Here is a 14780-nt window from a genome sequence, read left to right as displayed (position 1 = left end):
ACGCAAGATCTCACCCCGTGGGGTCAAAATGATCACAAGAACGGTGAGCAAAAATCCCAGAACCACACGGGGGGACCTAGTGAATGACCTGCAGAGAGCTGGGACCAAAGTAACAAAGGCTACCATCAGTAACACACTACGCCGCCAGGGACTCAAATCCTGTAGTGCCAGACGTGTCCCCCTGCTTAAGCCAGTACATGTCCAGGCCAGTCTGAAGTTTGCTAGAGAGCATTTGGATGATCCAGAAGAGGATTGGGAGAATGTCATATGGTCAGATGAAACCAAAATAGAACTTTTTGGTAAAAACTCAACTTGTCGTGTTTGGAGGAGAAAGAATGCTGAGTTGCATCCAAAGAACACCATACCTACTGTGAAGCATGGGGGTGGAAACAACATGCTTTGGGGCTGTTTTTCTGCAAAGGGACCAGGACAACTGATCCGTGTAAAGGAAAGAATGAATGGGGCCATGTATCGTGAGATTTTGAGTGAAAACCTCCTTCCATCAGCAAGGGCATTGAAGACGAAACGTGGCTGGGTCTTTCAGCATGACAATGATCCCAAACACACCGCCTGGGCAACGAAGGAGTGGCTTCGTAAGAAGCATTTCAAGGTCCTGGAGTGGCCTAGCCAGTCTCCAGATCTCAACCCCATAGAAAATCTTTGGAGGGAGTTGAAAGTCCGTGTTGCCCAGCGACAGCCCCAAAACATCACTGCTCTAGAGGAGATCTGCATGGAGGAATGGGCCAAAAATACCAGCAACAGTGTGTGAAAACCTTGTGAAGACTTACAGAAAACGTTTGACCTCTGTCATTGCCAACAAAGGGTATATAACAAATTATTGAGATGAACTTTTGTTATTGACCAAATGCTTATTTTCCACCATAATTTGCAAATAAATTCTTTAAAAATCAGACAATGCGATTTTCTGGATTTTTTTTTTCTCATTTTGTCTCTCATAGTTGAAGTGTACCTATGATGAAAATTACAGGCCTCTCTCATCTTTTTAAGTGGGAGAACTTGCACAATTGGTGGCTGACTAAATACTTTTTTCCCCCACTGTATGTTTGTTTACATGTCTATGGTGTTAATCCTGTTCTCTCACCGCAGTCTCATCCGGAAGAGGTCCTCAGGCATGGAGTCTGCTGCTACCATCAGGACCAAAGTGTTCGTCTGGGGCCTCAATGACAAGGACCAGCTGGGCGGGCTCAAAGGGTCAAAGGTCAGTCAGGTCAAACACACACACTCACCCAGGTGTTCACGTTTGAAACGTTTAAGTTTTGGCTCAAACCCTCCCACTTCCTGTTTTCCCCAGATCAAGGTTCCATCGTTTTCTGAGACGCTGTCTGCTCTGAACGTCGTACAGGTGTCTGGAGGGTCGAAGAGCCTTTTTGCAGGTGAGATGATTTCTGATTGTGTCTTTAAAAAAAAAAATCTGTTCCAGTAGATCGTGTGTGTTTTCATGGTCGTATTGTCACGTGTCCATGGTAATTGCCGTATAATCCGATGTTAGTCTGTTTAATTTGTATTTTGAAGGGGTGTGTGTGTGTGTGTGCAGTGACCGCGGAGGGAAAGGTGTACGCGTGCGGAGAGGCCACTAACGGCAGGTTGGGTCTGGGTCTGAGCAGCGGTACCATCCCAATCCCCCGCCAGATCACCGCTCTCAGTAACTACGTAGTGAAGAAAGTGGCTGTTCATTCAGGTGTGTTCATGTTTTATTTCTCTCAGAAACGTACGGTTTACAGACCTCGAAATTAACGGTGTCCCGATGGCCACTGGCCACTAATATTTACGCCTGGACGACTAAAAAATCACTTTGGGATGGTAGAAGAATCATCAACATCAGAACGTCAGCCCTTCATCCATTTGTCAGGCGCGCGACCCGGCTTTCGGCTCCCAAAAAGCCCCCCGAATTTGATCTGTGCTCTGCAATTACAGCGTGCGTGGGAGCCAGAGACGCGCTGATTCGTGACCCCGCCCATCGCCTTTGATCTGTATTCAGCACTATTACAGCACGCGTGTGAATCACTTTCCCGCCAGTTCGCCGACATTCTATCCATGTAAACAACATTTCAACCAATCACAGCTTCTAGCCAATCAAAGCATCCTCCAAATATGGCAAACTGCAACTGTTTAATGTTCAGATATTTCCGGAATGCGTTCAGTAAAACTCCCTAGGGCGAATCATCCCGAATTATGCTTTCCGGACGATCTTCGTAAAGAATCGTGAGCTCGGTGATGTTCGGGAGATCAGCTGACAATGCCAAATATGGTAAACCGGCAAAGCTCGGGAATGTACGGTGTAGTTTGAGCTACCTCGTGAGTTTCGGTAAACTTTGCCAAGTTTCCCGCGAAATGACAAGTGGAATTGCCGAAAACAGAAATATCAGTATGTTGTGATGTTGGGTCATGGCGCAGAGGACAATTGTCACGTTTTTTTTTTAAACAGGGACCGCTTGCTGTATCCTGTGTAACGAGTGGAAAGTCTAGGCCAGAGTTTCTAGACTAGCGTTTCTTTACAAATGTTTACCAAAGACAAGTTGAAGTGTATTGTATTAATAGTACTGCAGAGTCCACACAGGTTACAGGGACCGCTTGCTGTATCCTGTGTAACAAGTGGAAGGTGGGAAGAAAGAAAATGTACATTTTTATTTTTAATTTAAGCAATTTGTCTTTGGTAAACATTTGTATATTGTATTAATAGTACTGCAGAGTCCACATATGCCCCTTTTCCACCAAAGCAGTTCCAGGGCTGGTTCGGGGCCAGTGCTTAGTTTGGAACCGGGTTTTCTGTTTCCACTGACAAAGAACTGGCTCTGGGGCCAGAAAAACCGGTTCCAGGCTAGCACCAACTCTCTGCTGGGCCAGAGGAAAGAACCGCTTACGTCAGCGGGGGGCGGGGCTGTTAAGACCAACAACAATAGCAAGACCGCGACGCTATATACATTTTTAAGTGACGCGAAGCAGCAGCTGTACAAATGCGAAGTCATTTATTATTATTATTATTATTATTATTATTATTATTATTATTATTGTTGTTGTTGCTGCTTCTTCTACCCCTTTTCCACCAAATCAGTTCCAGTGCTGGTGCTGGTTCACAACTCATTCACTTGCGAGCCAGCTGAGAACCAGTTTGCTTTTCCATAGCTTGGGGTGCTATGTGGAGCCACATCAGTTACGTCGCTGTATACAGCAGTTACGTCACTGCGTTTGCATAAACCTTGGTGCGAACATCAGAGCAACATTTAAGACGGAGAAGCAGCAACAACAATAATAATAATAATGATGACTTCGCGATTGTACAGCTGCTGCTTCTCGTCGCTTAAAAATGGCGATCTTTCGCGGTCTTGCTATTGTTGTTGGTCTTAACAACCCCGCCCCCCGCTGACGTAAGCGGTTCTTTCCTCTGGCCCAGCAGAGAGTTGGTGCTAGGCTGGAACCGGTTTTTCTGGCCCCAGAGCCAGTTCTTTGTCAGTGGAAACAGAAAACCCGGTTCCAAACTAAGCACTGGCCCCGAACCAGCCCTGGAACTGCTTTGGTGGAAAAGGGGCATTCTTCTCCGTGTTGTTGTTGCTTCAGTGTTCAGATCAGATTAAGATACAGATCTTAACCAGATACATGTCTTTGGAAAGCAGAGATTATAAGCTTCTTAATGATAGAAAATATTCAAGAGTTGAGCAATGACAGGTTTGGAATCTCAGATGAGCGTCTGCATGGAGAATTTTCACAGCACGGCCAGCGAGCATCTGATACGCCGAGTTTGTGGTTTCTCGATAACACAAGATAACAAGCTGCTTTTTTTTTTCTTTTATTAAATTGATAGCTGCTATAACACAAGCAGTAATGATTTGTTTATTGCTGATGTAACGTAAGCAAGAACAGGAGCTTCGGCATTTCACAACATTAAATATAACGATAAATTAATGTACAAGAGGAATAAAACACTACAGGATGTGCCGTTACAGGAAAATAATCAACACTGAGGATGTTCATGGTAACTTTGCTTCATCGCCCACATCATCGTTGATTATTTTCTTACACCAGCAGAAGGTGGAGTGTGTATGGGGTCCCTGTGTCATTCCCCACCTGGAATGGGATTCGGGGCGGTGCCATGTCTTAATATTAGATGATGTGAAACCTAGACACATGAGCAAAATCATGGTCGTTATGGTAACACTGAAGCCCACTGACACTGCTTCTTCTTTGGTCGTTAAATAAATCTGAGAGAAAATGACACCCATCGAGATGCACTGAGCCGTTTCTGAATTTGTATATTCGTGAACGTTAGGGTGCATCAGCTGCCCTCACTTTCATAAAATCTGATGCGTTTTTGTTTGGGTGTTCCTTTTCACCAATAAAGACGTCCTGTAAATTTTTTTTGACCATATTCAAATGTGGGCGGCACGGTGGTGTAGTGGTTAGCACTGTCGCCTCACAGCAAGAAGGTCCGGGTTCGAGCCCCGTGGCCGGCGAGGGCCTTTCTGTGCGGAGTTTGCATGTTCTCCCCGTGTCCGCGTGGGTTTCCTCCGGGTGCTCCGGTTTCCCCCACAGTCCAAAGACATGCAGGTTAGGTTAACTGGTGACTCTAAATTGAGCGTAGGTGTGAATGTGAGTGTGAATGGTTGTCTGTGTCTATGTGTCAGCCCTGTGATGACCTGGCGACTTGTCCAGGGTGAACCCCGCCTTTCGCCCGTAGTCAGCTGGGATAGGCTCCAGCTCGCCTGCTACCCTGTAGAAGGATAAAGTGGCTACAGATAATGAGATGAATGAGATATATTCAAAAGTCTAATGGTGGCACCATGAGGTTCATTTTTTGCCAAAAAACGCTTATTTTATCTCATCTCATTATCTGTAGCCGCTTTATCCTTCTACAGGGTCGCAGGCGAGCTGGAGCCTATCCCAGCTGACTACGGGCGAAAGGCGGGGTACACCCTGGACAAGTCGCCAGGTCATCACAGGGCTGACACATAGACACAGACAACCATTCACACTCACATTCACACCTACACTCAATTTAGAGTCACCAGTTAACCTAACCTGCATGTCTTTGGACTGTGGGGGAAACCGGAGCACCCGGAGGAAACCCACGCGGACACGGGGAGAACATGCAAACTCCACACAGAAAGGCCCTTGCCAGCCACGGGGCTCGAACCCAGGACCTTCTTGCTGTGAGGCGATAGCACTAACCACTACACCACTGTGCTGCCCCGCTTATTTTATGTTTTCACGTAAGGTTTGAATCACAATGTTGGACTCCGTTTATTGATTTCTTGTGAGCCAGAGATCATGTTAAGAACCTTTGCAAGGGATTGAGAAGCATTAATGTGATTCATAATACATTTGTATTGTTTAAAAGTAGTTGAACAATGATTCAACGAACAGCTAAAACTCAAACTGTGCTTGATAATATATTTAGAATATGCACTAAAAATGTGGATCTAAGATATTTGGTATACTCTATAAGGTGCCATAATGTTTCATGAAAAGTGATCGAAATTTTGTCATAAAAGCAGAGATGCCTACTAGTACGGATTGGCCGTATTTTGTACGGAAAAGTTACGTAAATACGATGTTACGGCAAACAGTGTTATTCTGTACGGAATTATTATAAAGTCTTAAAAAATTCCAGTGAGTTGTTTTTAAATGTCCAAGCGACTTTCAATCCATGCGCGATTCACGGCTATTTATTTTTATGACAACCGCACATGCTGTGTGTGACATGCGCAGATTCCGCACATTTGTTCGCGCTATTTTCGCTCGGCATCACACGCATGGTGCTGCTTCTCAATAGTGGAACTGAAACGCTCAGTATCGGGACAAGTGAAGCACAGGTCTCCGGTGTTCCTCCCACGATATACGGTAGAATGGCCGCGCATTGCACCCAGTCAAAAGGGCAATGGATACGCGCACTGCAAACTGTGTAGAACTGACATTAACATCACTCATGGTGGTCGCGATGACTGCACGCGGCATGTCAACTCCAAAAAAAAAAAACATATGGAGTATGCTGAAATGGCGAGTCAGGCGGAAAGTAAATCTGGGGGTATCCAGCAGTTTTTTACGAAATCTGTGGATGAAAAGACACGGAACGTGACACGTGCTGAAGCGGTGATGGTTGACCTGTGCTTGGAGTTGAACTTGCCGATTAGTGTCATGAAATGTGAGTTAAACTTATTCAGTTTCTTTTTACATGTCTGATTTTTATTCACTGAAATATCAAACACTGGCTGTACTTCTTTAATTCAAAGTCTTTTCAGTGTTGCAAGTGCAAATGTACATGTAGTATGATCAAAAACAGAATTTTATGATTAGTGCTGTTGGGATTGTGGCAAAAAATGGATCATTCCACTGTTTTAAATACAATTATAAATGTTTTTATTCAATGTCTCTTCTGAAGCATTATGCTGAAGTATTTATATATTGGGACGTTAAGATAACAATGTCGGACTCTCTTTGGCATGAAATAAGAATTTTTTTAAATTTTATTAGAATCCGTTAACAGGTAGAACATTTTGCCAGGCAATATAATATAATACTTCTGAGGAGTTACATTCAATACCAATGACTGGTAGTCAACCGTAATGTCTGCAAACAGGGAACACTATTGTATTTATAAAAATGTGATATATTGTATGCTTGAGAAATTTGTTGAGTGGAAATTCAGTTGAGATGGCTGCTCGTGTTTTGTTTATTCAATTCACACAGAACAGTACTTTTTAATAATTTAAATGTTAAACATATTGGTATATACACCTCTTTATAATGGAAATGCGCATAAATTAATGTTACTGAAAGTCATTCCAAAATACTGAAAAATGTTTTCAAGAATACTGAAATTCAAAATTTGGGGTAGGCATCTCTGTAAAAGTCATAAAATAGCAGCTTTTTCCATAACTTTGAGCTCCTGGTGCCACCATTAAACTTTTGAATTTTGTCAAAATATTTCACCCAGTGCGTTTTCTTACCAAAAGGAACATAAAAACAAAAATGCATCATGATCGGAGGAACTTTTCATTTTTAGGGGGCAACTGATGCACCCTAATGAACGTTCATGCATGTTCATGTGTCTTTGTTTTTGGGCAAATTATCAATAAAAATTCAATTTTGTATCACTGCTATGCAGATGACACCCAAATTTATTTTGCTCTATCACCTAATGATTATGCCCACCTTGAATGTCTCTACCAGTGTATCGACCAAATCAACAACTGGATGTCACAAAATTTTCTTCAGCTGAACACAGATAAAACAGAAGTAATTCTATTTGGAAAAAAAGATGAAAGACTCAGGATTACCACTATTCTTGACACAAAGGGGATTAAAACTAAAGAAATGGTTAAAAATCTTGGTGTTTTCATTGATAGCGAGCTAAACTTTGACAGTCACATGAAAGCAATCACTAAAACGGCATTTTATCACCTAAAAAACATTTCCAAACTAAGAGGACTTATGTCAAAAAATGATCTGGAAAAACTAATACATGCCTTCATCTCTAGTAGGGTTGATTACTGTAATGGCCTTTTCACAGGCCTGCCAAAAAAGACCATCAAACGACTTCAGCTGGTTCAAAATGCAGCGGCGAGGGTTCTCACACGAACAAAAAGAACAGAGCACATTACTCCAATTCTAAGGTCCCTTCACTGGCTTCCAGTAAGCTACAGAATTGACTTTAAAGCATTGCTGCTGGTGTACAAATCTCTAAATGGTACAGGGCCCAATTCCCTCTCTGATATGTTGCAGCAGCCTAACCCAATCAGATCTACCAGATCAAAACAGAAACATTTACTATTAAAACCAGTTGTTAAAACTAAGTATAGTGAAGCAGTTTTTAGCTACTATGCAGTGCAGCTATGGAACCAACTGCCAGAGGACATCAAAAATGCTCCTGCTGTTGGCAGCTTCAAATCTAGACTAAAGACCAAGCTGTTTTCAGATGCTTTCTGTTAAATAATTAATATTGTCTTCTTTACATTTTTTATAATCTTTACTTTCTCTGCATGTTATAAATTTACTTTAACTTTATTCTATTTTATTCTTTATTCTATTGTGCTGGTTTCTTTTTTCTCCTCCTATTTGAACTACTACTTCATTTTATTTCTGCTATTGTTTAATTCTTTTCTTTTAATTCTTTTGTTTTAGAATAAAAATAACATTATTTTATGTAATTTTATTTCTCTTGTTTACTGTTTGTTTTTACTTCTGTAAAGCACATTGAACTGCCATTGTGTATGAAATGTGCTATATAAATAAACTTGCCTTGCCTTTTGTTTTTTAATGAGTGAAGGTGTAGATATGTTTCCAGCCCATTTTTTTTTAAAAAACTTCTAAATGACTCGTTGAGCCTGCTTTTAAAATAACTTTTTTTTTTTTTTTTTTTTACACACACGCACAGGTGGACGCCATGCCATGGCTTTGACGGTGGATGGGAAAGTTTTCTCATGGGGTGAAGGAGATGATGGTAAACTGGGGCACTTCAGCAGAATGTAAGTTGTCATGTTTGGAAGAAAATCTCCCCTTTCGAAGTGTGTGTGTGGGTGGAGTGAATGATGTTAAATGATGGTGTGGGTGTAGGAACTGCGATAAGCCTCGGCTGATCGAAGCCCTGAAGACGAAGCGCATCCGGGACATCGCATGCGGGAGCTCGCACAGCGCAGCCATCACCTCCAGCGGAGAGCTGTACAGCTGGGGTCTGGGCGAGTATGGACGCCTGGGGCATGGAGACAACACTACGCAGCTCCGACCCAAACTGGTGAGCACGGGATTTGATCTACACCATTCTTCTCAACTGGGATTTGTCATATTGAGAGTCTGTTTTTATTTTTTTTTTTAAATAAAAACGTAACAAGCTGCTGTTCTAGAGAATGAGCCAACACCCTGTGACCGATCCTAAAGCTCCTTGACCCTGTGTGTTGTCCAGGTGAAGGTGTTGTTGGGTCATCGTGTGATCCAGGTGGCTTGTGGGAGTCGTGATGCACAAACGCTCGCTCTGACAGACGAAGGTACAAACCTTATCGACTCCCTCTTGTGCGTTTTACTTCACAGGTGTGTATTAAACGCGTTTGTGTGTGTAGGTTTGGTGTTCTCATGGGGAGACGGCGATTTTGGGAAGCTGGGGCGTGGAGGCAGCGAGGGCTGCAACATCCCTCAGAACATCGAGCGTCTGAACGGACAGGGAGTGTGTCAGATCGAGTGTGGAGCTCAGTTCTCTCTCGCACTCACCAAATCAGGAGTGGTGTGGACCTGGTACACTTCTGTTTCTTCAGTGTGTACTAACGCCGTACACACACCAGGTTGGTGTTAATGTGGTCCTCTCGTTGCTGATGTGTGCAGGGGGAAGGGCGATTACTTCCGTCTGGGTCATGGGACAGATGTTCACGTGAGGAAGCCTCAGATGGTGGAGGGTCTGAGAGGGAAGAAGATCGTTCACGTGGCTGTGGGAGCGCTGCACTGTCTGGCTGTTACAGATACAGGACAGGTCCACCATGTTCCTGCACACACCAAGATCAAGCTCTGTCGCTTCTGCTTTAGTTTTCAGCCTCGGGTTTTCTTCTTCTCCTTCTGTCTTCATTTTCTACTTTTTTTTTAACCCCATTTCTTTCCTCCTCTTCTTATTGTTCTGTCTGTTTTGTACTTCTCCTTTGACTTCATGCTCTTCTCCTTTCTCATCCTTCTTGTCCTTCTCCCTTGCTGCCTTCTTGCAGCTCTTCTTCCTCTTCCATCTTCTTTTCCTTCTCCTTTGTCTTCATGCTGTTCTTCTTTCTCATTCATCTCCTTTACCTTCTTGGTGCTCTTCTCATCCTTCATCTCCTTTTTCATGCTCTCCTTCTCTTTTACCTTCTTGATGCTCTTCTCCTTCTCATCCTTCATCTTCTCCTTTTACCTTCTTGATGCTCTTCTGATCCTTCATCTTCTTCTTTTACCTTCTTGATGCTCTCCTTCTCATCCTTCATCTTCTTTTACCTTCTTGATGCTCTCCTTCTCATCCTTCATCTTCTTTTTCATGCTCTCCTTCTCTTTTACCTTCTTGATGCTCTTCTCCTTTTCATCCTTCCTCTTCTCCTTTTACCTTCTTGATGCTCTCCTTCTCGTCCTTCATCTCCTTTTACCTTCTTGATGCTCTCCTTCTCGTCCTTCATCTTCTCTTTTTCCTTCTTGATGCTCTTCTCCTTCTCATCCTTCATCTTCTCTTTTACCTTCTTGATGCTCTTCTCCTTCTCATCCTTCATCTTCTCCTTTTACCTTCTTGATGCTCTCCTTCTCATCCGTCATCATCTCTTTTACCTTCATCATTGTCCTTCCCTCTAGGTGCAATTACTTGGCTTTGGGGTGCTCCTGGCTGAATACATGATTCAGCAGTTGCTTGAATTTCTCTCGATCCATCATACTCCTTCTGGCCTGCTGAGCATCGATATTAAGCAGCCTTTCCACTTTATTCCATATCTTTCTTGGATTACGTAGATCGAACATCTCCTGTTTCTGGGGTTCGTTGTTTTCCAGCTGGCATACGTGACCAGTATATTTAAGGTGTTGCAAATGGCAGAAGTCTTGAATCGGGCGTGTCTTGGTTATATCCTGTAGTTGTTTATTGGAGATCTTAAAGCTCCAGTCAGCATCACCCTCTACTTGTGTTTTTGAGTCCTTATCTTTCTCACGATCAACCTTTGGAACATTCTTGTGTTCAAAGCCTCCATGGACCATTTTTCTAAGAAAACCATGCCAGATCACTTCCACCTTATTGAGCTCATACTCAGACATTTCCCATGCTCGGACACTATAGAGAAGGCATGATCTTATACACGTGGTCAAGAATTTAACTCTGGTCGCCAGCTTTATGCGTTTGTCAGTTAGTACATGCTTTAATTCGTTCCACTACTGGAATGCTGCACCAATTCTTGCATGGACAGAGGATACGGTGAGCTCAGAGTTTGTAATAGTATATCCTAGATACTTGAAGTTTCTGGCATTCTTTGTCTTGTTTTCTCCAAGAATGATCAAACTCTCCCGTTGCATCAGTTCTTCATCTACGTTGAACACCATTGTCTCGGTCTTGTCATAGGACAGCTGCAAGCCAAATCGTTTGAAGGTGTTCTACAACAAAAGGACTTTCTGAAGTTCTTCTGCTGAGTTCACAAATGACCTGGTCATCTGCATAAAGTATCTCGGTGATTTGGCTGCGACCCGATGATGGTGCTTTACGGCGTAGTTCTCTTGCTGTTACTTGATGTGGAATGCAGTACTCCAGTCTAAAACCAGTCTCAGGGAATATTTTCAGTATTTCACTGCATGCTATTCTCACTACAAAGTCCATGTCGATATTAAAGAGTGGGGTGACTCTAAGGCACCTTGTTGGCATCCTGCTAGGGTTGCAAAGAAGCTGGTAGTACCTTTTTAATACATGCTTTGGTGCCCGTGTACAAGGTGCGGAGTATAGCTATCAAATGTGGACATTTGAGTCGAATATCGAGGCAGTGAAATAAGGTGTTTCTTGGAATCCAGTCGTATGCAGCCTTGAGATCAATGAAGGCTACGAAGAGAGGGGTTCTTGATTTTCTCGAGATTTCCAGTATCTGACGTATGACAAAGATGGCATCACTTGTTGATCTATTGGCCCAGAAACCAAACTGAGTAGGCAAGAGAAGTTGCTCATATGCATCTCTAAATCTCTCTGTGATGATCCCGGATACCACTTTCGAAATCGTCGTGATTATGCTGAGGCCTCTGTAGTTTTCAGCTATTGATTTAAGCCTTCTCTTATGGAGACAGGTTATGGATGCCATCAACCATTTGGTGGGAACTTTTAGGCAGGACCATACCAGGCTTACTAGAAGTACAATACATTTTTATCAATTTTTCTGACCTTGAGTACTTCAGATGTTCTGAGTGCACTTTCTGTGCCTTGACATCTACCATTTTTTAGCCTTTTGATACTAGCTTCCACTTCTGCACGGTTGGGAGTAGAGATCTCAACAGCAGGTAGATCATCTGGTGGTAAAAGATGTGGGAAGTTTTCGGGATGGATGTTCTTGTTCTGGTTGTGGGTCGTACAGATGTGCTGCAAATTTGCTTCAAAAAGTGTTCTATTTTTTTTGGTTGAATCCATAGCCTGTTTGATCGTGACAGGGATGCATGTGTCATCTTCAACCTAAATTCTTCCTCGGTGTTGCGTTCTTCACTTGCAAGGTTCAGTTGTTTCGCCTTAGATTGAAAATAGGCATTTTTCAACGAAGTACACATCTTGGTGCCAAAGGCTCCTTCGATAGAAATGCACCAAGTTTAGCACTATATGACTCTTGGATGGAGTGGTCATCTGTGAGACGGCAGAGATCTTGGTATTTTATTGGAGCTCTCTTTTTATGAAAGAGCTTTTTAGCCATTCTTCTAGTTGGAAAGTGGGCATCCAAGACTACAATTCGATGGTCTGAATCGAAGGGCTGGCTTTGCATGGGGTCTTGTCTCATCTTCATCCGCTTATCTGGGGCCGGGTCGTGGAGGCAGCAGTCTGAGCATGGAAGCCCAAACTTCCCTTTCCCCAGACACCTCGGCCAGCTCCTCGGGAAGAACACCGAGGCGTTCCCAGGCCAGCCGAGAGACATAATCCCTCCAGCGTGTCCTGGGTCTTCCCCGGGGCCTCCTCCTGGGGGGACATGCCTGGAACACCTCCCCAGGGAGGCGTCCAGGAGGCATCTGAAAGAGATTCCTGAGCCACCTCAGCTGATTCCTCTCAATGTGGAGGAGCAGCGGCTCTACTCCGAGCTCCTCCCGAGTGACTGTGCTTCTCACCCTATCTCTAAGGGAGCGCCCAGCCACCCTGCGAAGGAAACTTATTTCGGCCGCTTGTATCCGTGATCTTGTTCTTTCGGTCATTACCCAAAGCTCATGACCATAGGTGAGAGTCGGAACGTAGATCAACCGGTAAATCGAGAGCTTCGCCTTTTGGCTCAGCTCCTTCACCACGACGGACTGGTAAAGCGACTGCGTCACTGCGGAGGCTGCACTGATCCACCTGTCGATCTCATGCTCTATCCTTCCCTCACTCGTGAACAAGATCCTGAGATACATAAACTCCTCCACTTGAGGCAGGACTTCTCCACCAACCTGGAGAGGGCAGGCCACCCTTTTCCGGTCGAGAACCATGGCCTCGGACTTGGAGGTGCTGATTCTCATCCCAGCTGCTTCACACTCGACTGCAAACTGCCCCAGTGCATGCTGAAGGTCCTGGTTTGAAGAAGCCAACAGGACATAATCATCTGCAAAAAGCAGAGATGAAATCCTGTGGTTCCCAAACAGGATTCCTTCCGGCCCCTGGCTGTGCCTAGAAATTCTGTCCATAAAGATTATGAACAGAACCGGTGACGAAGGGCAGCCCTGCCGGAGTCCAACATGCACTGGGAACAGGTCTGACTTTACTGCCGGCAATGCGAACCAGACTCCTGCTCCGTTTGTACAGGGACCGGACAGCCCTTAGCAAAGAGCCCCGAACCCCATACTCCCGAAGCACCCCCCACAGAATACCATGAGGGACACGGTCGAATACCTTCTCCAGATCCACAAAGCACATGTGGACTGGTTGGGCAAACTCCCATGAACCCTCGAGCACCCTATGAAGGGTATAGAGCTGGTCCAGTGTTCCACAACCAGGACAAAAACCGCATTGTTCTTCCTGGATCCGAGGTTCGACTATTGGCCAAATTCTCCTCTCCAGTACCCTGGAGTAAACCTTCCCAGGGAGGCTGAGAAGTGAGATTGGAGCACACTCTCTGGTCCCCTTTCTTAAAAAGAGGGGGACCACCACCCCAGTCTGCCACTCCAGAGGCACTGTCCCCGATTGCCACGCGATGTTGCAGAGGCGTGTCAGCCAAGACAGCCCCACAACATCCAGAGACTTGAGATACTCAGGGCGGATCTCATCCACCCCCGGTGCCTTGTCACCAAGGAGCTTGCAGACCACCTCAGTTACTTCGGCTTGGGTAATGGACGAGTCCACCTCTGAGTCATCAGCCTCCGCGTCAATGGAAGACGTGACAGTGGGATTGAGGAGATCCTCGAAGTATTCCTTCCACCGCCCAACAGTGTCACCAGTCGAGGTCAACAGCTCCCCACCCGCACTGTAAACAGTGTTGGCAGGGTATTGCTTCCCCCTCCTGAGGCGCCAGACGGTTTGCCAGAATTTCTTCGAGGCCAACCGATAGTCCTCCTCCATGGCCTCACCGAACTTCTCCCAGTTCCGAGTTTTTGCCTCCGCAATTGCCCAAGCTGCGGCACGCCTGGCCTGCCGATACCCGTCAGCTGCCTCAGGAGTCCCGGAGGCCAACATGGCCCGATAGGACTCCTTCAGCTTAACGGCATCCCTTACTTCTGGTGTCCACCATCGGGTTCGGGGATTGCTGCTACGACAGGCACCGGAGACCTTGCGGCCACAGCTCCGAACAGCCGCGTCTACAATGGAGGTAGAGAACATGGTCCACTCAGACTCAATGTCCCCCGCCTCCCTCGGAAGCTGGGAGAAGCATTCCCGGAGGTGGGAGTTTAAGACCTCCCCGACAGAGTGCTCGGCCAGATGTTCCCAGCAGACCCTCACCATACGTTTGGGCCTGCCAGGTCTGTCTGGCTTCCTCTTCTGCCAGTGGATCCAACTCACCACCAGGTGGTGATCAGTTGACAGCTCAGCCCCTCTCTTCACCAGCGTGTCCAAGACATAGGGCTGGAGATCAGATGAAACGACAACAAAGTCGATCATTGACCTCCGACCTAAGGTGTCCTGGTGCCACGTACACTTATGGACA

General features: G+C 45.1%; 1 protein-coding gene across 5 annotated transcripts in view; it reads left to right on the top strand.

The window, feature by feature from the left end:
* The window catches only part of herc2 (HECT and RLD domain containing E3 ubiquitin protein ligase 2), a 162759-nt gene that overhangs the window by 107168 nt on the left and 40811 nt on the right, over positions 1–14780 (top strand). For all 5 annotated transcript variants that reach the window (XM_060920184.1, XM_060920187.1, XM_060920183.1 and 2 more), the window contains exons 58-65: positions 1108–1219; positions 1313–1394; positions 1556–1699; positions 8390–8480; positions 8569–8746; positions 8915–8996; positions 9069–9240; positions 9328–9472. In XM_060920184.1, coding sequence (XP_060776167.1) covers positions 1108–1219; positions 1313–1394; positions 1556–1699; positions 8390–8480; positions 8569–8746; positions 8915–8996; positions 9069–9240; positions 9328–9472 — 1006 coding nt within the window. The remainder of the gene's footprint in view (positions 1–1107; positions 1220–1312; positions 1395–1555; positions 1700–8389; positions 8481–8568; positions 8747–8914; positions 8997–9068; positions 9241–9327; positions 9473–14780) is intronic.

The sequence above is a fragment of the Neoarius graeffei genome, chromosome 4 (assembly GCF_027579695.1).
Source record: "Neoarius graeffei isolate fNeoGra1 chromosome 4, fNeoGra1.pri, whole genome shotgun sequence".
Lineage (NCBI taxonomy): Eukaryota > Metazoa > Chordata > Actinopteri > Siluriformes > Ariidae > Neoarius > Neoarius graeffei.
The sequence above is the reverse complement of the archived record's forward strand: the minus strand, read 5'-3'. Positions and strand labels throughout refer to the sequence as shown.